The sequence below is a fragment of the Balaenoptera borealis genome, assembly GCF_965194805.1.
Source record: "Balaenoptera borealis genome assembly, chromosome: 3".
Classification (NCBI taxonomy): domain Eukaryota; kingdom Metazoa; phylum Chordata; class Mammalia; order Artiodactyla; family Balaenopteridae; genus Balaenoptera; species Balaenoptera borealis.
The window spans coordinates 182,878,026-182,901,197 of NC_138866.1; the positions used below are offsets into that span (position 1 = coordinate 182,878,026).

At 47.0% G+C, this 23,172-nt stretch overlaps 1 protein-coding gene and 1 long non-coding RNA gene across 4 annotated transcripts in view; both read left to right on the forward strand.

The window, feature by feature from the left end:
* The window catches only part of LOC309626748, a 25,767-nt gene extending 15,600 nt beyond the window's left edge, over positions 1-10,167 (forward strand). For 2 of the 3 annotated variants that reach the window (XR_014243387.1, XR_014243389.1), the window contains one exon: positions 97-10,167. This is a non-coding gene — a long non-coding RNA (uncharacterized lncRNA). The remainder of the gene's footprint in view (positions 1-96) is intronic. The other variant, XR_014243388.1, reaches the window with a different exon arrangement.
* Positions 10,168-12,716: 2,549 nt separating this feature from the next.
* On the forward strand, positions 12,717-22,929 carry LOC309625888 (uncharacterized protein; the record flags this gene model as incomplete). The annotated part of the gene is made up of 4 exons (XM_082385933.1): positions 12,717-12,811; positions 17,467-17,488; positions 18,421-19,236; positions 20,876-22,929. 4 exons carry the CDS (start codon positions 12,717-12,719, stop codon positions 21,044-21,046), a joined length of 1,104 nt encoding a protein of 367 aa, XP_082242059.1. The 3' UTR covers positions 21,047-22,929.
* Positions 22,930-23,172: the final 243 nt, after the last annotated feature.

Genomic DNA, 23,172 nt, shown 5'->3' on the forward strand with positions numbered 1-23,172 from the left:
ACGCTGTCTGTTTCAGCCTCTGATCTGTTTCTCTCTAGTCACTCTGACAATTCAGATTACTTTGCTTGGTTACATGTTTTTTTCTTCCTCCATCAGAACGTAAGCTCCGTGGGAGGTTCAGAACGCTGACGGGTCTGAGGTTTTACCCTCCTCACTAGCTACTGGCTAGCCTGTCCCAGCTGAGCGGATGCTGGCAGAAGACACGAGACTCCTGGGTCAGAGACAGAGACGCAGCAGCTCAGGCGGCAGCAGCAGCTTCAGGCTTGTCCCTCAGCTCCCCTCGCCCGTCAGGCTCAGGTGGACGCTGCACAGGCAAGGCTGGCGTCACAGCTCAGGAACCCTGTGCTTAAGGAACCCCAGTCATTTATCACGGTCTGCAAGCACACCTGACCTTGGCCTTGGAGAGAGTCATCTTTATTGTACGGGATAGTACAAACCGCCCTTTTCTCTAAAGGGAGGTGCTATCTCTCTTTTCCGAGCTGTCTGCAGCACAAACATCCTTGAGAAGGTGTTGCCTCTGCTGGCAGGGGTACAGAGATGTGAGAGACCACGGAGAGCCGTCCCCCTGCAGAGGGCAGAGCTCACGAAAACGCTGGGCGCTGCTCTGGCCCGTCAAACCAGGGGCCACTCTCAGCTGCCAGCCACAGAAATGAAGCCACTGGGGCTGCATCAGCCCAGCGGAACTGGTGCCATTTTCAGTAACACTGAAGAGTCATACAGGCTAGCGGCAGTCCTATGACAAAGCACCTTCTTTATTGCTTTCCAGCATCTTGGAATTCCATTCTGGAATTTGTCTTGGCTTGCTCCTGCCTGGAGAATGAGATAAAGCACTGTTTAAATCTGACATAGACGTGATGGGACAGAGTTGTCTCCGGGAGATGCTTGAGTATTCTGGTAGAAAATCATCATTTTAAAGATGACTTTTGTTTAGGAAACTCCAAGATTAAGACAGACACTGTATAAGGAGGGAGGGTGAGTGTCCACAAAAGGAAATAACTGGGGGAGTGTTTGCGGGGGGCAGTGGCTACAAGTAGAAATGGTGCTTATCTCTGCTGTCTGTAAACATTCAGAACCTGGGGTATCTTCCTGGGGAGGTCATCGGGCACGAGAGCAGAGGCTGACTGCAGAACTCTTCCGGACGCCACAAGTCCTACACCTCATCAATCACGAAGGCTGGTCTCATGTTCTTTCCTTTCCCATCCCCGTGGCCCCTACCCAATTCAGACCATCTCTGACCACCATTGCATCATTTCTTCAGCCTTCTGGTAGGTTTCCCTGCATGCAATCTACACCTCTGCCTTGGAGATCTTTCTACAATGCAATTCTGATCTTGTCATTCCCCGTCTTAAAACTTTTCAGTGACCTCCTCTTGCCGTAAGGATAAAGCTCTAACTGAAAAGGGCTCATGAGACCTTCCCTCTTGTGTGACTCCTCCCCCCACCACCTCATTCGGACTGTCTCTCCCCCTCATCGTCTTTGTTTCAGCCACAATACAAGTGTTCCCTTGGGCAAGAACGCCTTCTCCGCCATTCTTGGGAAATTTATGTTTTTCAGAATCCCAAGAAAAATCAGTCGGGGAATCAGGAAATGATCATCTTACAAGAATTAAGGCTTAACCATCAACACAGGAATGTTACCAGTTTGGAAGCATCCACTACTACCAAGGGGAAAGTGAGAGCAGGAAACGCTGACATGTAGAATCCAAAGTCAGAGTCACATCGCTGGGGACCAGGACGAGAGAGAGAAGGGGAGACACGGTGGAAATCGATCGGTCTTGCTGGCAGCTGTGGCCATGTGAAAAGTGTGCTTATGGCTCTATCTCCTAACAGTTGACTAATTCTTACAAATTAAAAAAATTAATTACTTTATATACATAGTATACCTAACACAAATCTTACGAGTTGCTTTCCGAGAAATAACGAGGCAAAACAACAGAGGTCCCTGACATGCCTCCCCATCCTTCATGTCTGGTTAAGGTCTGTTCCTCCAGGAAGTCACCTTGACCTTTAAACCTGGGTTCCTTGCCCCTCCAGTGTGCTCCTTACTGCTCTCGTAGTATTTACATCAAGGGGAGGATGATTATTTGCTAGTCCCCAGAAGAACCACGCCTCCTGGTTTGCATAACCTTACGTGGCCCCTCCCACACTGACTGTGGGCGTGGTCGTTGACTTGCTTTGGCTGTCGGGACATGAGTCAGAGTGACACAGGCAAATAATTGCTAGGACCTCTGTCCTGGAGCTTGTTTCCTTGGAACCCTCCTTCTTGGAAGGCAGTCACCACACCCTCAAGTAGCCCAGGCTAGTCTACTGAATGACGCGAGACCCTGGGGGATGATGGGCCATCTTGGACCTTCCAGCCCCGCACTCCACCCCACCCCCAGGCTCCCAGCTGAATGCAGCTGCTCCAGAATGTGAAGCAGAAGAACTGCCCAGCTGAGCCCCGTCCACCCAGAGACTTGTGAGAAACAAAAAGCATCTTTTTTAAAACTCCAGAGTTTTAGGATGGTATTTGACACAGCAATAGATAACCCAAACATGCTGTGTTGTCATTACCTGTTACTTCTCTCTTTGCAGATAAACTGTGAGTTCTAGGAAGATAAGTTCAGGCCTGCCTTGTTTTAAGTAGAGGCTCAATATGTACTATTGGAAGGACTGTTCCCTAGCCTCAGGTTGGTTCAGACCCCGCAGCATTGCCAACTCAAGCTCAGCTGCATCGAACAGGGTGTGATTAAGCATTTTGTTTCCACTTGCACCAAAGTCATTAAAGAGTACAATCTATGACTTTCTGTATCTCGCGCTGAAACTAAGTTATGACATCAAGTGAAAAAGCAGGATTACTTTAGGACATTGCTACTTTGTTGGGCTTTCTTGCTGTTCTTTGGAAGCAAGTTTAGACTGACAACTCTTCTTAGAACTTTGCTTGGAAAACACCTCTACTTCCAAACATCCAGAAGATCTGGGGGGGAGGAGAATGGAAGGTGGTGAAAGGAGAAAAAAATAGTTTGGACTGAATCCAGGCTAAATTTTTTAATCAAGTCAGCCTCTGACTCAGCACCGGGTGTGAGGCAATCACCGCTTCTTTTGAGCTCCTGGGAGGTTTTTATCTTGACCATCTGGCAATTAATCACCGCGCACCCTGTGATCTCTTCCTTTGTCTTCTTTGCATTGGGTCCTGCCGTTTCATTTTTCACAGGTTTGTGCCCGACCTCTTCACTGACTTCCCACAGAGTCCAGCATATTGTAAGCACTCAATAAATAGGTCCCAGGGGATGGTTTTGCTCCAAGCAATCCTACCAAAAACTGGATGGGAAGGACTTTGAACAGCCCAAGGTAAGATTGCAAAGATCCACCAGGGCTGGAGCGCACTGGTGTTCAGAGGGGGTGAGCGTCAGCCTGGCGCTGGGAGAATTGTACCTGATTTGTATCTTGGTCTTTGGAGACATCCAACCCCAAACCCGAGGCTTTCTCAGCCTCAGGCTGAGGGATGGATGATTCATTGTCTCTCTCTGCCTCTGTGTCTCTTTCTGTCTCTTTCTCTCTTATCTGTGAATCTATGAATCATTTTCTATGCCTTCACCGAGGTTACAAAAAGATGAGGACTTCAGTCAAACAGAGTCTGTCCTGCTGGCTAGAGATACCAACCTGGGTAATAGGGTCTCGGGGCAGCAGGAGTCTCTTTCCAAGGACGTCTTCAGAGAAGAGAGAACTTCTCTGCTGGCTGGCATGATGTCTGTCTGCATCCAATTCTTGATTCCTCACTATCTGATGATACCACGTGTCTCAGGAATGGACCTGGACCCACATTATTCTGAGAAGCAGCAGCAAAAGCAGCGTCTCTCCCCCAATATATAGTCTTTCTTTAAAAATGACCAAAACATCCATGATTCTAAAGGAAACTCAGGAAATAAACCTGGCTGGGGCTATTCTGGCTTTAACCCAAGGCCCTTCTCATGCTATGGAACTTCCTAGAAGCTGGGGAGGTCTCAGAGCCTGTGCTGACTGTGAGCAGTCCGGCCCTTTCCCCTCCCTGTCGGCCTGATGCTCTGAGCCCATTTCTCTCAGGCCAGTTTTCTAAGATGGACCGCAAGATTCTGCCCCCTAATGATCACATGCTACATAACCCCCTCCCCGAAGTACAGGTGGGACCTGTGAATAGGATGGCTGGCCTCTTCCTGGATAAGGTTACATCCTATTGGCAAAGCGATGGGATGATTAGGTCACATTCTATATATCACATATTATGTGCCCTTCATAGCTGACTGAAGGGAGATTTGAAGGGAGAGCCATTCTGCTGGCTCTGACCATCCCTGTTGGGGGTGGTCAGAGGCTAGGACCCAAGGGGGGCCTCTAGAAGCTGAAGGTGACCCTCAATGACAGTCAACAAGAAAACGGGACCTCATTCCTTAAAAAGCCATATGATCCAGCAATCCCACTCCTGGGCATATATCCAGAGAAAACTATTATTCAAAAAGATACATGCACCAATGTTCATATGTTCATATGCACCAAGGTTCATAGCAGCTCTATTTATAATAGCCAAGACATGGAAACAACCTAAATGTCCATCAGCAGAGGAATGGTTAAAGAAGATGTGGTACATATATATTATACAATGGAATATTACTCAGCCATAAAAAAGAACAAAACAATGCCATTTGCAGCAACATGAATAGACCTAGAGATGATCTTACTAAGTAAGCCAGACAGAGAAAGACAAATATCATATGATATCACTTATAGGTGGAACCTAAAAAAATGACACAAATGAATTTATTTACAAAACAGAAACAGACTCAGACATAAAACAAACTTATGGTTGCCAAGGGGGCAAGCGTGTTAACATACACACGCTACTATATATAAAATAGATAACCAACAAGGACCTACTGTATAGCACAGGGAACTCTGCTCAAGATCTTGTAATAACCTACAAAGGGAAAAGAATCTGAAAAGGAATATATGTGTATAACTGAATCACTTCGCTGTACATTTGAAACTAACACACATTGTAAATCAACTGTACTTCAATAAAAACAAACAAACAAATAAATAGAAAGAAAACGGGACCTCGTCCTACCCCTGCAAGGAACCGGATTCTGCTGACAACCAGTGACCCCGGAGGGGCCCCTGATACCCGGATGAGATCGGACCCCCGGTGGACACCTTGATTTCAGCCTGGGGACACCGTGAGCAGAGGCCCCAGCTTTGCCGGGTCCGGACTCCTGACCCACAGACCCTGTGAGATGAAAACTGTGTGTTGTTCTAACCACTGTCTGTGTGAGTTGTTACCCAGCACAGAGGATGAGTCGAACCCTCTCCCCTCATGGCAGCACTCAGCCTGCTTTGTCACACAGCGGCCCTCGACCAGTGATGGGTAACTGAGCAGTGTTTCTGCCCCGGGATACCTGCTTTTGAACGGGAAATGCCTTCAGTCTCCTCCATTTTGCACCATCACCCCCTTTCCCAGACCCCAAATGTTCTGTGGGCACCAGGCTACGCCAGGAGTTCCCACACCACGAGGCCCCTGGAGCCTGACAGCCACCCTGCCCTTGGGGCCTGGGGGACACTGCGCCCCCAGAGACACTCCCTTTCTGCACTCTTGACACCCAGACAGAAGGGAACACAGAGACTGGAGCCCAGGTTTTCCCAACTCCGAATTCCATGCTGCTTCCGTTCTGCACACTGTGGAACTGCAGACGATTTCTGAAGGCTTGAGGAGGGATGTTGGAAAGGGGTGGTTTTCCAAAATTACAAACTAGACCACAGTGCTAGGACCCTGGGCGGAGGGACCTTGCCGGAGGGAAGAGCCGGGGAAGGGGCGAGTGCCCGACGACGCATGGTTCCTGCCTCTCCGAGGTCCTTATCTGTCCTCAGTCCTCCCCACAACATCACACACGTGGTCCAGGAAGTTCGCTTTCGCTTTGGGAGTGGCTCTGAGGCTCCCTGAGAACCCTCTGGCCTCTGCTTCCCTTCCTGTGATGCCGTCTTCAAGTGTGACGCCCGGAACCGTCCTGCCTCAGCAGGTGGCAGTGATCTCCCTGTTCCTGGAAGGCAACAAGCCCAGATAGGAGAATAGGGGGGGTAGAAAGCGGGGTACTTCCTAGTAATCTCTTCCTTCACCACTGATCCCTTCAAAAAGCAAGTAAAGAGGAGAAAAGGGAACAACGTGGGTGGAGTAGGGTAGAAAAAAAGGGTTTCTGCCCTAAGCGCCGATAGGGACAGATTTTAGGGGGGTGAAAAATGAGCTTACCAATAAGTGACAAGTTCCAAATACCAGTCAGCATTATGTCTTCATTATCCACCAATCACTGCCCGTGTGGGCAAACCGTGTTCTTTTTATTTATTTATTTATTTATTTTAGTGATAAGAAGAAATAATATGCAAACGGTCATAGTTCAGAATCTGTGGATTCTTCCTGAAAAATGCCGAAAACAAGTTAATGAAGCTCTAATTCCCGGAGAGATTAGCCTCTGATGCTGGCTCGGCCACTATCTCTCCTTAACACAGCTTGTCTCTGCTGATAACGTGGGCTAATCTCTTGTGGGGTGAGGGGTACATTTGTGCTTTTCTCATTGCCTTTTTTTCAGGTGTTTGTTTTGTCTTCCCCAAAGCTGGAACAGGAAATTGTCTTTTGTTTCCAACAGTCTTTCTGTCTGTCATTGGCATAGAAATATTCCTGGATATAACATGGTCCACAGGACGCCCCAGTGCCAGCCCTGCTTCCTTGCTTCTTTCCGATGCCCAAAGGGTCCTGAATTATGAAGATGCCTGCTCTCTTCTGCTCTGCTCGTACATGGCTTTTCCCTCCAACCTTTTATTATGAAAATGTTCAAGCATACAGCAATGTAGTAAGAATTTTTAACGGACGCCTACCACCTAGATTCTACAATTAACGTTTTCCCGTACTTGCTTCATGCCTTATCTGTCCAACTCCGTCATCCACCCAGCAAGCTTCCTCGTTTTAAATAAGGCACTGCCAAGTAAATTACAGTCATCAGTACACCATCCCCTAAATATTTCAGCATGCGTGTTATTACTGAGGGTTCAATGTCTGTGGTTTTTCCTTTGGATGTAAAATTTGCATGTGATGAAATGTGCACATCTTCCATGTTCACTGGCTGTGTTTTGGGGATGTGCATACACTCTTGTAACCTAAGCCCCTAGCAAGATAGAGAGCTTTACCTCCCCCGCCATGGGGACATTGCTCTGTGCCCCTTCCCAGTCAATTCCTGTCCCTACTCTGCCCCCAGAAGAGCTTCTTTTCTGATTTTCCACCATAGATTAGTGTTTTCTCTTCTAGAAATCTATGTAAGTGAGACAATACTTTCACGTAAAGCTTCTCAGCACGGTGACTGTAATCTCCATCTATGTTTTTCTTTTCTTTTGATCGCTGAGTTGTATTCTCTTCCATGAATATGCTTCAGCTTGTTTATCCATTCTTCTGGTGTTTCCAGGTTGGGGCTACTATTTACATGTACTGAAGGGAAGACCAAGTTGAAATCGCAAAAAATTAAACCAACAGCAATAAAAATTAAACGAAAAATACCCGACACACACACATTCATGAAGTCTTATCTTCGGGCTAGAATTTCATTACTTTTTCTTACATATAGTTCCTAACAGTATATATTTGTTAACACAATTTGTACACTAGAGAGTCTATTTGGATAAACAGACTAGGATTACAGGCCATGAGCACGTTACTTAGTTACATAAAAATGGGTACAAAATGGTAGAAACCAATTTGTTTTTCCTAAGCCAGGCTGGCATTTTAAAAAATGCAGCTCAGGACAATGGGAAATGATCATCAATTTCTAATTATTGGAGTCCAAATGGACTATAAAGGTACAGAGTTCTATTCTCTAGTCTAGAAACATGATTCTGGGGTACGGTTTTATAGCTATTGGTCCGTCTATGTGTTGAACAACATTTTTCCAAGTAAGAGGTGGTGTGGTGTCTTAGAAAGAGTGTCACATGGGAGGAGTCTAGGCTGAACCCCAGCTGTGTGGTCTGGGGACATCACTTACCATCTCTGGGCCTCAGGCATCCTCTTAAAATGAAGAGATCGGAATGGATGATCTTGAGAGTTCTCTCCAGATATATATACATGCTGATTTTATGGTATTTTTAGGTGCTTTTTGTCAAGGTCTGTTGATTTTAAGGAACCAAAAGCCTACAAAAAATTATACATTGGAATATAACTCAGCCATAAAAAGAAATGAAACTGAGTTATTTGTAGTGAGGTGGATGGACCTAGAGTCTGTCATACAGAGTGAAGTAAGTCAGAAAGAGAAAAACAAATACCGTATGCTAACACATATATATGGAATCTTAAAAAAAAGAAAAAGGTTCTGAAGAACCTAGGGGCAGGACAGGAATAAAGATGCAGACGTAGAGAATGGACGTGAGGACACAGAGAGGGGGAAGGATAAGCTGGGACAAAGTGAGAGAGTGGCATGGACATGTATACACTACCAAACGTAAAATAGATAGCTAGTGGGAAGCAGCCGCATAGCACAGGGAGATCAGCTCAGTGCTTTGTGACCACCTAGAGGGGTGGGATAGGGAGGGTGGGAGGGAGGGAGACGCAAGAGGGAAGAGATATGGGGATATATGTATATGTATAGCTGATTCACTTTGTTATACAGCAGTAACTAACACAACAATGTAAAGCGATTATACTCCAATAAAGATGTTAAAAAAAATTATTCAAGAACAAAGAGGGGAATTAACATGACATTGTAAATCAACTATACTTTAATAAAATAAATTTTTAAAAAAAGAATAAAGGGGGGATTTATTGTAAGGCCAAAGCGACAGCCTCACGGCCCTCCAAAGGCCGGCCGTCTGGTCTCCTTGGTCTTCCCAGGGTGACCTGGGTCCTGGTGGGTTGGGGCCCAGGACTGTGCTCCCAGGCGGTTCCCACAGCATCTGTGGTCCATGGACACGGCTCCCCTTCCTTCTGGATGTAGACCTGCCTTCTCTTCATCCTCTGTTCTCACCACCGGTCACCACCACTCTCTGCTTCAAGCCCCGCTGCCAAATTTTATTGTTCCACAAGTGCTTATTTGAATAAAGAAACCAAATTCATTAATTTTCCATGTATAACTGCTGTTGCCCTTGGAAACTGTTATCCTTTTATGGGAATGTGACCGGGACACCCTTTCAGGAACTAGAGTGGATTAAGAGGAACAATGCACCTCATTGGGATCTTGCCAGCTGGGACCGTTTGGAGCACTTAATGAGGAAAGGGCAATGAAACATGTGATGCGTGGCTTAAAGAATCAATAAAGCGTGGCTGTTCTGACGACTGTAAAAAGGATCACTGTTCACAAGTATCATCTTTAGAGCACCTGTTTTAGATAGGAGGGGGAGTTATGTTAGTTTGACTGGTTTGGTGTTTGATGTTTCTGAATAGAGTAGAGAGCAAAGGCAGTCGATCTAGGCTAAATAAAGCTTAATTTAGCAAATATTTTCACAGCTTGGTGCCATGTTTATTTGGAAAGATGTGGCTTAATCCCACGAGCTTTGGTGACAAGGGTTTCCAGAGTTCAAGCTCACCTGGCTTCCACAGGGCCATGGAGTTTGTACTTGAGTCTTTTCTAGGAGTCTAAGATGCCACCTGGTAATGGGGAAAACATCAGCTTTCTTCTCCTGGGCTGGGGAGCTGGAACAAAGAACTTGTCCTGGGGAGCTGGTGACAGACAGCCCCCCGTGGGCTGAGGCTTCCCGGGGCCTGCTCCGTTGTCCCATCAGACTTCATTTACAAAATACACATTCAAAAGTAAAATTTAATAATCAAATTCATTATATGAAGGGCATTAAAACCCAAATGTCGGGCCCTTCTGAGCACAGGGCCCTGGGCATCTGTACTGGTGGCTAGCCCGTGAGCCAGCCCTGTCACTTAGGGACACTTGAAAAGAGTGGGGGGACCCCAACACTCACCACCGCACCTGCTCCCCTCGGCTTGGCCCGTTCCCTGCCAGGCCTCTAGAAGGGTCTGGATTGCAAGCCCTGGGCTCAGCCTCTACAAGGCAGGGACAGTCTCACACCTTGTCGTCTTCAGAGTCTGGCCAGGCACCGGCATGTGTCTCACAGGCTTGCGACAGTGTTTGCTGTGTTTAATTGACTCCTACGCACGGGGCTGCAGCTTGTCCTGTCTCTCTGGTCCCCTGGTGGGTGGACGCCCTCTCCTTCCTGGATCCGCCTACCTGGGCCACCGCCCGGAGTTAGCCTGGGAAGCCCTCAGGCAAACCATCCTGCGTGCTCAGAGCTTTAGTCAGTGTGTTTTCCTGAAAAAGGGAGATTAGGGGATATCTAGCCGTTTTAGGGGGAGCCTGGTAAAGAGGGCTTCCACTCTAGTGGCAAATCCGTAAAAGAAGTAGTGAAAAAAGAGAGTGCAGAAGGAGGGTTTCTGGTCCAGTGTGCAGGCAAACAGTCGACACACAGCTGGAGATTCCTTTCCTGCCAAATCGCCCAAGCTGCACATGAGGCTATTATGAAACCATTTCCATGAAGCAAGTTTTCCAGTGAGGCAGGGTTGTTGATGATCGCAGGACAACCACTCTCCTTGCATTCAGGTTGGTTGGCGACATGGCCTTGGTGACCCCCAGCTGTGACCAGCACACTTCGCCGTGCTCCTCCCATCCCTGGACTTGTTAGATCCCACCTCCTCACTTTGCTCTTTGGAAGGAAACCCATTGGGACGGGACAGAATTTTCTGGAGTGACGCTAGTATAGTTTTCTTGTCCAGCATCTTTCCTGGTCAAAGCTGGGTGGAGAGGCAGCCCGGGATTATCTTGGTTTGAACCTGAGTACGTTCTTTTTTTTTTTTTTTAAATAAATTTATTTATTTATTTTGTCTTCGTTTCTGCGCGCGGGCTTTCTCTAGTTGCGGCGAGCGGGGGCTACTCTTCATTGTGGTGCACGGGCTTCTCACTGCAGTGGCTTCTCGTTGTGGAGCATGGGCTCTAGGCGCGTGGGCTCAGCAGTTGTGGCTCGCGGGCTCTAGAGTGCAGGCTCAGTAGTTGTAGCTCACGGGCTTAGTTGCTCCGCGGCATGTGGGATCTTCCCGGACCAGGGCTTGAACCCGTGTCCCCTGCATTGGCAGGTGGATTCTTAACCACTGCGCCACCAGGGAAGCCCTGAACCTGAGTATGTCCTGAACCTCCACAGATCCACTTCCTCATCCCATGTGCAAAGGACCCCCAGCGGCATTTCAGTCTGAACGCACAAGCCCCGTGCTCCCAGCCCCGCCCTCACCTACCTGTCAGCCCCTCTCCACCATGTCAGCAGAGCCTTCCTCATCCTCCAGACACGCAGCAAGAAAGTAAATCTCATTTCTTAAAAGAAGATAAATCTTCTCCCAGGAGTTACTGCCTGACAGAGTCTGACGCATCCTTCAGGATAGGCTGCCTTCTCTTAGAAGGATGTTCTTCTTGACGTCCCTGCCTTGTTACCTCCAGTATCCAATACTCATGAAATCCTGTTACTTTCAACTCTGAAGTAGAGGGGATTTGACTGCGTTCCCTCTACCCACTCCCCGTGACTCCCCCTCACTTCCAACCCTCCTCACCTCTCCTCTGGACCATTGCCAAGGCTCTTAGCTGGGTTTTTTGCCTCTAGACTCTTCTCTCCCCACCCCTTTCTTTAAGAGACTCCAGATGCAAATTCAATCATGTTACTTTCCTGTTCGAAATCCTTTACAACAAATCGGAAAGTGCACAGGATAAAGCCTAAGTTCCTTGACCTGGCACACGGGGCCCTCTAAGATCTGGCCTTGCTCTACCTTTGCAATCTTACGTCCTGTCGTCTGAAGCACAAATCACCGGTCTCAAATGGTCCAGATAGTCAGTTTCACTCATCCTCCGAGATGGTTTCCAGCCTCCACTTTCTGAGAAGCCTCCCTCACTGTACCCCTCTGCCCTCAGCCAGGACTGTGCCCTGATCTGGGTCTGTCACAGCACTGACCAAAGTCACTGTGACCATCTGTCTTCTTCGCCTAATAAACGGTGAATACCTCCTGTGTCCAGGGCACACTGTGGAAATATTCAGATGAAAGCACTTACTTATTCAGAAATATGCATGGAAATGTTGATTGGGACACCGTCTGACATTTGAAGACAACCCCAAAATATATATTTCTTAATTCGGCAAGTGGTTTATTCTGAGACAGCTATAAGTCGACATTTTTGTTTTTAAAGGCTTATATATTGTAAACTAACTGTACTTCAAAAAAATAAAGAGCTTGTATATAAAAAAGGCCCAAAGACTGTTTTTAAAAGGGATGCGCCCCAGTCTCCCTCACAACCTCAGGTACGTGACCACGGAAGCAACCCAGTGTGGTGAAGTCTTTCACCTTTTCTAAGGATGCCCAGAAAATTATCTTAGATGGATAGATGCAAGAAAAAAAGGACAAGTCACAGTGGAGTATGATCTTTCAGCCTCCTTAGCAACGTGGGGGAAGGAAGACCGGAGACCCCCGCCCAGGGTCAGAAATAGAAACGTCTTTCTGTGCTAAAACCACAAAAGCTGGGGCAAACTCAGAGGCAACATTCGTTTGCCTGGGAAGCCTTAGCGACTGTCAACCTTCCAAGGCGGATGATGCTGTAGGAGCGGGTAGAATTACGTCGTGTTCCTAGAATAGGGCAGCAAAAGTCCCTCTATTGAGCAAAAGTCACCGTGCTGAGCTGAAGGAGTGTGCTGGCACAGGACGGAATGTTCCAGCACAGGGATAGCTATGTCGGAGCGCAGCTTGTGAAAGAGGCGAGTGTCTTCTGCGGGGAACGGCTCACTGTTACCTACAACACTAGGTAAAAGGCCATCACGAAGCCGCCTTATTGAGTCTGGGGCTCCACACCCCCAGCCGTCACGGATGCCATGAGTCTGAGGAATTGCCCTGGGAGTGAACCAGGAAGGTCCAAGGCCGGTGGAGACAAGGCAGGCCGGCCTGGACAGAAGCCCGGCTCCTGCCCCGCAGAGGAGACACCAGCTGTTGTCACCTCACCCCCCGCCTTGGAGGCGTCGGCCTGCTTCACTGGGCCTATTTGAGGGAGGTGACCTGAGCCCGGGTGTCACGAGGTTCTTGACGGACAGTTTGCCCGCACTGCTTCTTCCTGCAGCTTCAGCCTGAGCAAAGTCAGGCCGCCACCGCTGCTGAGGTTTCCCCAGAGAGCACCCTCCTTTCCCTCTGCCGTCCCTTCGGGCTCCTGCACCCCCTGCTTTTGACTGTGTGTCACAAACATGGGCCAGCAGCTCGCCAGCATGCCAAGGTCGGGGCCTGTGGGAACTGCCCTCACCTGCGGCTGTGGGTCTGAGAATAAACGTGAGGTCCAGAGGTGGGCCTGCTTAGGGTTAGGGTAGGATTAGGGTCAGGGTCAGGGTTAGGGTCAGGGTCAGGGTTAGGGCTCGGGTTAGGCAGAGAGCTTCCTGCCATGGTGGGATGGGTCTTACCCATATGAAGTTTCCGCAAATTTGCACAAGTTGCCCAAATTTCTTACAGTGGGAAGCCCCTTATTCCTAGGCGAATGGGGATGATGGCTCTCCACTTCGAAGCCCCCAGAGCTTCTCAAATCATTATGCTTTTCCTTCGCTGTTGAGCTCTCCTTCTCCTTCTGGCTTCTTTAATGGAACGGACTGTAGGTTCCTCTTTGCAGTGAGCGTGGTTAGTTGCTGCATCTCCCTAACAAACAAGTACGGGGTCATGTGATGTCTTTAGCGTGTTATCTTTCTCCTACCAGCCTTTTTCTCCGTAGTTACCCTTTGGCTTATTTTAATACTTATTGTACATTGTACGTCCTTTTGTTTGATGGTCTATTTGAAAGAACTACATATTGTTAGTCCCCTCTCAAATCTCTTGCAGGAAATCTTTCCTAGCTGTCCAGGCCCTTCTTTGAATGCCCCAGCCTTGGCCTGGAGGCACAGTTATAATAAAATCCACCTTATTGGGCATATGGAGAAGAATCACTTTTCTTTTAGTGTTTCTTGCTACATACAGAGCTATTTTCAAAAATGCCTAAGCTTGGGAATTCCCTGGTGGTCCAGTGGTTAGGACTCGGCACTTTCACTGCCAAGGGCCCAGGTTCAGTCTCTGGTCGGGGAACTAAGATCCCACAAGCCACGCGGCTCTGCCATCAACAACAGTAGCAACATAAAATGCCTGAGCTTAAGAAAGATCGTAAGCGTCCATCAATGAACAGATGAATGCAAGAAAATGTGGTGTATATATAGGCAATGAAATCTTATTCAGCCATGGAAAAGAAGGAAATCCTGCCATTTGCAACATGGATGGCCCTTTAGGGCCTTTTGCTAAGTGAAATAAGTCAGACAGAGAAAGACAAATACCATACGGTCTCACTTACATGTGGACTCTAAAATAATAATAATAATAATAATGATGATGATAATAATAATAAACAGAAAACAAGCTCACAGATACCGAGAACAGACTGGTGGTTGCCAGAGACAAGGGATGTGGGGTGCTGGGAAGCAAAATGGGTGACGGAGAGTCAAAAGGTACAAACTTCCAGTTATGAAGAAGTCCTGCGGATGCAAGATACAGCACGATGACTGTAGTTCATCATACTGTCTTGTATATTTGGAGTTGCTAAGGCAGGAGTTCTTAAAAGCTCTCATCACAAGAAAAAAAAAAAAAGGATTTGTAAACTATATGTGAAGAAAGATGTCAAGTAGATTTATTGTGGTGATGATTTCACAGTACATACAAATATCAAAACATTATGTGATACACCTGAAACTAATAATGTTATATGTCAATTAGACCTCAATAAAAATAAATAAAATACAGTTTAAAAATTAAAAAAAAAAAAAAAAGAAAGGATACCTAGTCCTCCAATTGTGCTCATATTCTGAACACGCCTGGTAATTCGTTCTGTCATAGCGGCAAGGTGAATTGAGTCCAGCTGTTACCCCGAACTATCACTAGTGTGGTTCCGTGCACTGACTTCTCTCCAGTTGGAAGACAGTAGCTTTTCCCGCATGGGAAATTCTAAGTACAGAAGTACTGTTTCGGTTTCTTGGGTTGGGCCAAAGGAAACCAGCCCAGTTAGGCTCTGTGAACACCGGGCTGTGTCTGAATGGCCGCTAGGGTTGGTCTGGCTTTGTTGAGGTGTGAGGAACATAATTCCACCGGCCACAATGTGGCTTCAAGAATGGGCCTTCCGCTCGCAGTGTTACAATTCTTCGCCCCTGGCTGTTCAGATTGTCAGCCTGAGAGGTACTCTGGGGCTAATAAACTCTTCCTTTGGCACTTGTAGAACGAATCCAGGCACCGTGGGGCAAAGGAATTTGGATGTTTCTTAACTGAGTAGGATTTGGATATGGGATCAGCAAATTTAGGAAAAATCACTTAGAAAATGAGTCCTAGGTCTGTTAGCTGCAATCAGCCCCCTTTTCATGTACCTTCACAGAAATTCACTCCCTGCCTCAATCCCATTCAAATAACAAGTTCATCTTTAGATCTGAAAAAACGTGGGCTGTGGTCTCCGTGCTCTGTTATCTGAATTGTCCAAGTGGCCCAAGGAAAAATGGAGGCACATTTGACTGATTCCTCTGACTTCCCAGAAGGATTATGATTCATTGGGAAAATGTTTCCTGTGGTTTTTAGAGCATTTTCAAGCCACAGCCATACTGAAGAGGCCTCGAGCTATGAAGACCAGCTACTAAATGACACGTTATAAACCTTGTTGCTGGGCAAATTTCTTCATGAAACCTGAAACCTCAGTTAGCTCTGGGTTCAAGCCGAGCAAAGCACTTTAGCTGATTTCACCAAAATCTCCCCCAGACCTTTGACCTTTATTAGAAACCATACTATTAGGCCTGTGCCCCACTCAAAAAATGTACTTTTGTTTTCTTCCCATGAAACAGTGTGGTTGTACAGAAAAACTTGGCTGAGGTATCAGGTTTATATCCAGTTTAAGATAAATGTGCCCAAGACGATACATTCAACATGATACGTGGTTTCCTTTTCTTGTGAAATTTCGGTGACCAGACCTTCCCAATTAAGCAGAGCAACTGAGCCAAACCAAAATCCCTTTTGGGGTTTGGTGTTCCACTCTCCTCGTGGTTAGGACCTGCCTGTAACACAATGGGACAAACTCTTATAACCCTGCCAATGCCCCTTAGATGAAAACTACTCAGTCCAAATACAGTCCAAGCCTTCGTCCAATGGAGGTCCATGGGGCTCTGTGACTTCGTCAGGGAAAGGAGAGAGTGCCTAGGAGGTCACCTTAACCCCGTGAAAGAAAGGCCAGGAAGAGAGGCGTCATGTAACACACAGAAATCCTGGCCAGTGGTGGCGGCCAGCAATGTTCTCCCCCAGTTTTACAGAGACCAGGACCCTTTTAGGAAGTGTGGACAAAGAATGTCACCTGCCATTTCAGTAAACAAAGGATTTTCAGGCCATCAAGCCATCAGCCATGGCAGCCCCCCTGATGGTACGCCCTGAGGGGAACTCAGGATGGAGAAAAACAAGATACTGGCCTTAGATAGCTAAGATGCTTATCAAAGGAATGATTTCAATGAGCCCAGACTCTTGCATCTTCCCATAAACAGAAAAGCACTAAAATCCTTAACTTAAGATGTCTACTTTTTTATGATTAGCAGTGATCTTTTGATGTTCAACTACATTTTTTTCCCCAGCAAAAACTCCTATACAACCTGATTCCTCCCTGACCTCTTTGGAACAGTCCCTCGGAGTGATCTGAGAGGCTGCCTTCCTGGGCTATAGTTCTCAGTAAGGTCCCCAAACAAAACATAATTCTCAGCTCTTAGGTTGTGCATTTTGTTTTGTTTTCTTTTTAGTTGACAGAAGAACCAAAAATTAGATTCACTGGGGTAGGAGGTAGTACTACACACATACTTTCTTGGGAGGCTGAGTGGAGGCAAAGAAAGAATTTAAACACGTTTTTGGTGGATAAGTTCCCAGAATTATTCTCCCAGATATGGAGCAATGATGAGGGGCATTAGAGTAGTTGGGAGTGGAAGAAGAATTTGAGAATTTGAGAGAAGCTGTTACCCACTTTTAAGGCGAAATAGAGTCACCATAGCACAAGATTTTTGAAAGCTCTGTGCAAGATTGATTTTAATGGTACCATTTCACTACATCTTAATACTACATCTAAACCCTCTGCACCTTCCAAATTTCTGTCTAATTCATCCCCGAGCTATGAAATTGTTACAGATTTCATCTCTGAGGGGTTAGGGATTATCTTCCCATTGTAGAGATAAGTAAACCAAGGTTCTGTGGATTTTGTTGGTTTGTCTTCTGGAGAAGAGACCTCTATTCTCTTAGGTTTATACACTGAAATTTTTGCCAGCATTTGTCCTGGTTGGTATATAACGTGATTTCCTTTTCTTTTCCTTCTTTCTCTTAGAAACGTGGGCCTGACACCATCCTTTACTGAGGACTACTAGCAGATGAATATATTGAAAGGTGATGAGTACCAAGGAACTTGACCGCCAGCCACTCGGTATAGTAAAAGGATGAGCATGTGAGATGCGGAAGGATTAGAACTGGGTGGGATTTTCTGATCCCCGAAGTTGCAGTTTGCCACGCAGGGACAAAGCCTTGCCTTCCATTGTCCTTGGTGTACACAGGGTATTAATCAGGCTGTGACTCCGTGTGCTGGGAGCAGATCAGAGCCCAGTGCAGACCAAGGCTGCGTCCCCTGCCCTTGGTGCGTGTGGACAAGTCCTGGACCAGCAGCTGTGGCCTCTCTCAGGTGGCAAACAGGGTGCAGCTGGAGGGCCAGCGGGCAGCCTAGGGCCTGGGCTCTGTCCCTCGGGCCTCCTTGTCTCTTTGCTTTACTGGGATCCTGGGAACGAGGCGTGGTGGCCAAGGAGAAACCAGAGCCTCCAGATTCCTTTTTTTACAAACCTTTGCCCACTTTATTTAGAACACAAGCAGGGCATGGGCAGGCCATCCAGCCCTGGTCTCACGTTACACCACACACCGCTAAGTGTCAGCAGCCCACCAAATTCCTGAAAAACCAGGTAACTGTAGAAACTCTGCCACGATTCCTTTCAGGGTCACCAAGATTATAATAAATATTTCTAGAGGGGACAGCCAAACACTTGTCTTTAATATAATAATTATTTTTAATATATTTATAAATTTACAATTGTAACAATAAATAATAAAATATGTCATAATCATAATAAAGCATAATGATAAAATATATAATTATAGACTTATAATAAATTAAATTATAGTAATAAAACATATACTAATTATATACTTATAATCATAATAAATTAGAATACAAATAATATAAATAATTTCTAAATATAAACGTAGACATGTATATTTTAATAGATAGGCGTATGTTATATTCAGTGGGGTATGGTGTGTATATGTAAATATATACATATATTTATATTCAGTTGTTGTTGAATTTATCAGCGCCCACTTCGGCCTGCACCCCAAACATTAGAAGGAGATCAGAAAGCTGGGGGCTCCCTTTCCGTCCGGCGGCGGCCGTCCGGTGAGCCGCGATGGGCGCCTGCGCGTACACCCGGGAGCTGGGGCCGAAGCAGCCGTCGGACGCGATGCGCTTCTGCTCAGGGGGCGCCACGGGCAGCACCCCAGCTCTCGGCGCTGCGCCGCCCCGCGCCCCGCCGGCCCGACAAGGCGCGGCTGGGCTGCGAGGCCAAGCAAGGCTACGTCAGGCATCGGCTCGCGTGCGCCGCGGTGGCCGCAAACGCCCGGTCCCTAAGCGTGCCTGCCACCTGCGGCGCGCCTGTCCCCCGTGGCGTCACCTGCGGCCCGCCTGTCCACCGTGGCGCCACCTGCGGCCCGCCTGTCCACCGTGGCGTCACCTGCGGCCCGCCTGTCCACCGTGGCGCCACCTGCGGCCCGCCTGTCCACCGTGGCATCAACCGGCTCGGGTTCGCTCGAAGCCTCCCCTCTGCCGCCAAGGAGCCAGCTGGGCGCCGCTCTGGGGCCCGGAGGGTCCTGAAGCCTTACTGGGTTGGTGAAGATTCTCCGTACGGATCTTTGGAGGTTGTCCTCATTGATCCATCCCATAAAGCTAAGAGAAGAAACCCTGACACCCAGTGGATCGCCACAGCAGTCCACAAGCACAGGGCTGGCGCCTGCAGGCAGGAAGGACCACGGCCTCGGCCAGGGCCACAGGGTCCTCCGCACGACCGGTGGTTCTCGCCGCGCAGCCTGGAGAAGGCGCGGTACTCTCCAGCTCCACCGCTACCGCTAACACAAGTAATGTCTGTAAAATTCTTACCTAATAAACAGTTTAGGACATCCGTGTCTGCTTCAAAGTGTTTTCTAATCTGTCTGTTAAAACTAGCTGTCTGCGGATTGTTTCATTGAATGCATTGTCAAGTTCTGAAAGTGCAATAATGTTTGAAGACTTTAAGTGATGGGGTATCTTGTTTCTAATAAGGGAAATGCCTTTGTTTTTGCTTTATTAGGGAGTTGATATGTCCGTGTTTAAAATGCTGTTTGGTACAATAGGTGTAAAATTCTGGAAAAGAGGAGTGCAGAAACTAGCCGTGTAGATTTGTTGGTGCATGTGATGAAACCTACAGCTTTATTAGGGTGATGCAATGCTCTGCTGGTTTACTGTAAAGTGGCTGTTTTATGGAGTTTGGCAAGGACAAACTTTCAGTTGGGTTTTCCTTGGAAATGTGAAGGGTGTCGTGATCCTTTATCATGATCATATGCAGAAAAATAAAGTTGACTAGGGCCCACATTTTTAGACTTAATCTGCTATTTCATATATGCAACTGCTGCTTCCAAAAGGCAAAAAGTAAAGGAATGCCACAATTTTTTAAGAGAATTGAATAAACCTGTTGCAAGATGTTTCTCTTACCAACTGAAACAAATCCTGGTTAACCTAAATTAAATTGCCTTGTCCTCGATGGTACCACTGAAGTTCACATAAAAGGTGTGAGCTCCTGGTTCAATCCCATGGCTCTGTGATCTGTAGAATACTTAACTTCATGCAAAATAGTCATGGTATTTACACTAGTGTATATTGAAGCTGATGGAAATTGAACATTAGGTAAATGAGAAGGGAGTTTTTAACCCTAAGGTTTGTAAGCTAGTGAGGCTAGGATTGGGAAATTGGTGTTCATCAGGTCCCTTTCAAGTGTGGGAAGATAGAAAAGGCTTGGATCAAAATTTTAAATGTTTTATTTGTAGTATTAGTTTGTGACCATTATGAAATCTAAGCCACCTTGGGGAAAATAGGGTTGGTTTTATTTAAAAGTAACATTGCTAAGTCTAATCAGTGTTATCTTGGGTCAAGCCACTTTATCCATTCCCATAAGGCTACTAAGAAGAGTAATGTAGTTGGTGTCAATACAACTTCAACTGGTTTCCGAAAAAAAAAAAAGTTGGGGGGAGCGAGCAGAACCGAGGAGTTCATCTTGTTTTAGGAAAGCACGTGCAATGTGCAGCAACAGATGTTAATTCGATATTAAAATCCTGGGATTTTTCTTAATACAATACCATGGCAGTGATGGATTTTCATCCTTTAGCACATTGGCCCCAGTAACCCTAAATTCTCTTGTCTTCCTATCTTTTTGCTCACCTACACCCTAAAATTTTTCAAAAAAACTATGTTCCTTTATGCACATTTTAAAGTTGGCAGCTGAATTTCTCTCTTCATAAGTTTAAATAGCTGCAAAACGTAGAATTTCCAGCAGAATGCAAATGTTGGCATTTATTTTAAAATAAAACAGTTCATCACTCTTTAAAATATATCTAATGAAAGGGAAAAGCTATAGTGATTTGATGTCTACTATCATGCATTTAAAAAACATATCAAATTCTCTTCTCTAGGTGTTGGAAATGTATTATCTTTAAATTGTATTTCCATTCCTCTTCCATACAGGATCTTATTCCAAGAGAAAATATTTTTATGATTGAAAATCTTTCAGGGATTTCCCTGGTGGCACAGTGGTTAAGAATCCGCCTGCCAATGCAGGGGACACGGGTTCGAGCCCTGGTCCGGGGAGATCCCACATGCCACGGAGCAACTAAGCCCGTGCACCACAACTACTGAGCCTGTGCCCTAGAGCCCACGAGCCACAACTACTGAGCCCATGTGCCACAACTACTGAAGCCCGTGCGCCTAGAGCCCGTGCTCCACAACAAGAGAAGCCACCGCATTGAGAAACCCACGCATCGCAACGAAGAGTAGCCCCCGCTCGCCGCAATTAGAGAAAGACCGCGCGCAGCAACGAAGACCCAACGCAGCCAAAAATAAATAAATAAATAAATTTATTTTAAAAAAGAAAGAAAATCTTTCATTGATTGCCCACTATACTTCTTTGTTACAGAAATACGAACAAAAGTGGAAATTAAAAAATTATTTCTTCCGGATTTAGTTATCATTTTAACATTAATCTACATGTGATCAAAACAAATAACATTGTAATAAGCTTCGATTAAAATAATTATTAAATATAAGAAGTAAACCTTTTTGGAAAAGTATCTTTGATGAGATGGTTAGGGGTGTCGCAGTGCCTTCATTAAAAGACATCTTGCTGATGCCACTATTCCTAACTGTCCCTTCCTTTGGTACCCAGTACGGCAGAGAGACCCTAGGGTGGCCTCCACTTACCCCACTTCCTGGTGTCCACACAGTGAGTAATCCCCTCCCTGAAAGTGGGTGGGACCTGCGACTTGCTCCTAACCCGTGAAATATGGGAAGGGTTTTGGGGTGTCAGTTTTGTTACATAAGCTTGCAACTTCCATCTTCCCAGCAGACTCCCTCCCTCACTGGCTTTAATGAAGCCCACGTGGCAGGGAACACACGTGGCTGGCGACAGCCAGCCGGGCTCTGAGGCCCCCAATCCAACAACCCGCAAGGAACCGAACCTGCCAAAACCCTCAGGAGCTTGGAAGTGGATCCTTCCCCAGCTGAGCCTCCGATGAGACCCCAGCTCCAGAAGACACCTGAGTGCAGCCCTGAGCAGAGGACCTAGCTAAGCCACACGGGGACTCCTGACCCACAGACAGCATGAGATCATATACGTGTGTGTTAAGCCACTAAGTCTGGGGTAATACTTTATGCGACAAGTAATGACAAATATACCCCAGACTAGCCCTGTAGTAAGAGTTGGGATGGGGAAGGACGTGACCCGCTCTTATAAAGAGTGTGAAAAGGAGGTAAAAATTAGAACTGGCTTGATGTTTCCCCCAGGAGCGTGTTCTGCAAATATTTTAGAAAGGAATACATTTGGAGGCTGATGTTGGGGAGGAAGAAATGTTCCTCTACCCTTCTAGGTTCTTCCTGCTTGTCTAAGAATTAAACGGACATGTGACAGATCAACAGGAGAGAATCAAAGAAAAGTTTAATAACATGCGTATATGGGAGAGACCCAGGAAAACCGAGTAACTCGTCAAATGACTGAAGCCCTCGCCTTAAATACCATCTTCACTTAAAGATGAAAGAGGATGTTGGGCTAGTAGTTTGGGATTTCACAGGGGAGGGGACAATTGACAGGGAGACAGAAAAGCAAATGTTTGGTAAGTAAATGTTTCCTGGGCCAGCAGAGACAAGGGGGCGCAGAGAGGAATTTAACAAACAGACTTCGCTGGGTTCCTCCCCTGTCTACACACCTGGTTTCTACTGTAGTTACCTCTGGCGATGCTCCCTTGCTGGATCAGGCCCCTTGTGTACACTCTTTAGGAGGCTAAGGGAGTGGGTGGAAGTTCTTCCTGAGTCTTTTGGGCCTTGGTTGTTTTCAGCTCAGAGTAATCTATATGCCAAAGGGACATTTTGAAGTAGCAAATTTTGTTCCCCTACGTGAGAATCTGGAAATTGATTCCCTTCCATCTGGAGCCCGCACAGCCCTTGGGAAGTCTCTGAATCCCGAGGTTGGTAGTTTGCCCGGCTTAAAGAAGGCTGCATCCCTTGAGCCATTCTGAATCCAGCCCTGAGATTCCTCCTCCCACGTGGGAAGAAGCGGCCAGGCGCAATGGCGGGGCGGGGCGAGGGGGTGGGTGGGTGGGTGGGCGGGGCGAGGGTGGGCGGGGCAGAGCGAGGGTGGTGCTGCGGGGGCGGGGGCGGGGCAAGGGGCAAGGGGCGGGGCGAGGGGCGGGGCAGGGCGGGTGGGGGGCTGCGGGTACCACTGCAACCCTCAGCCCAGCACTGCTCCCACCCTGCCTCTGCCTGCTGGAGTC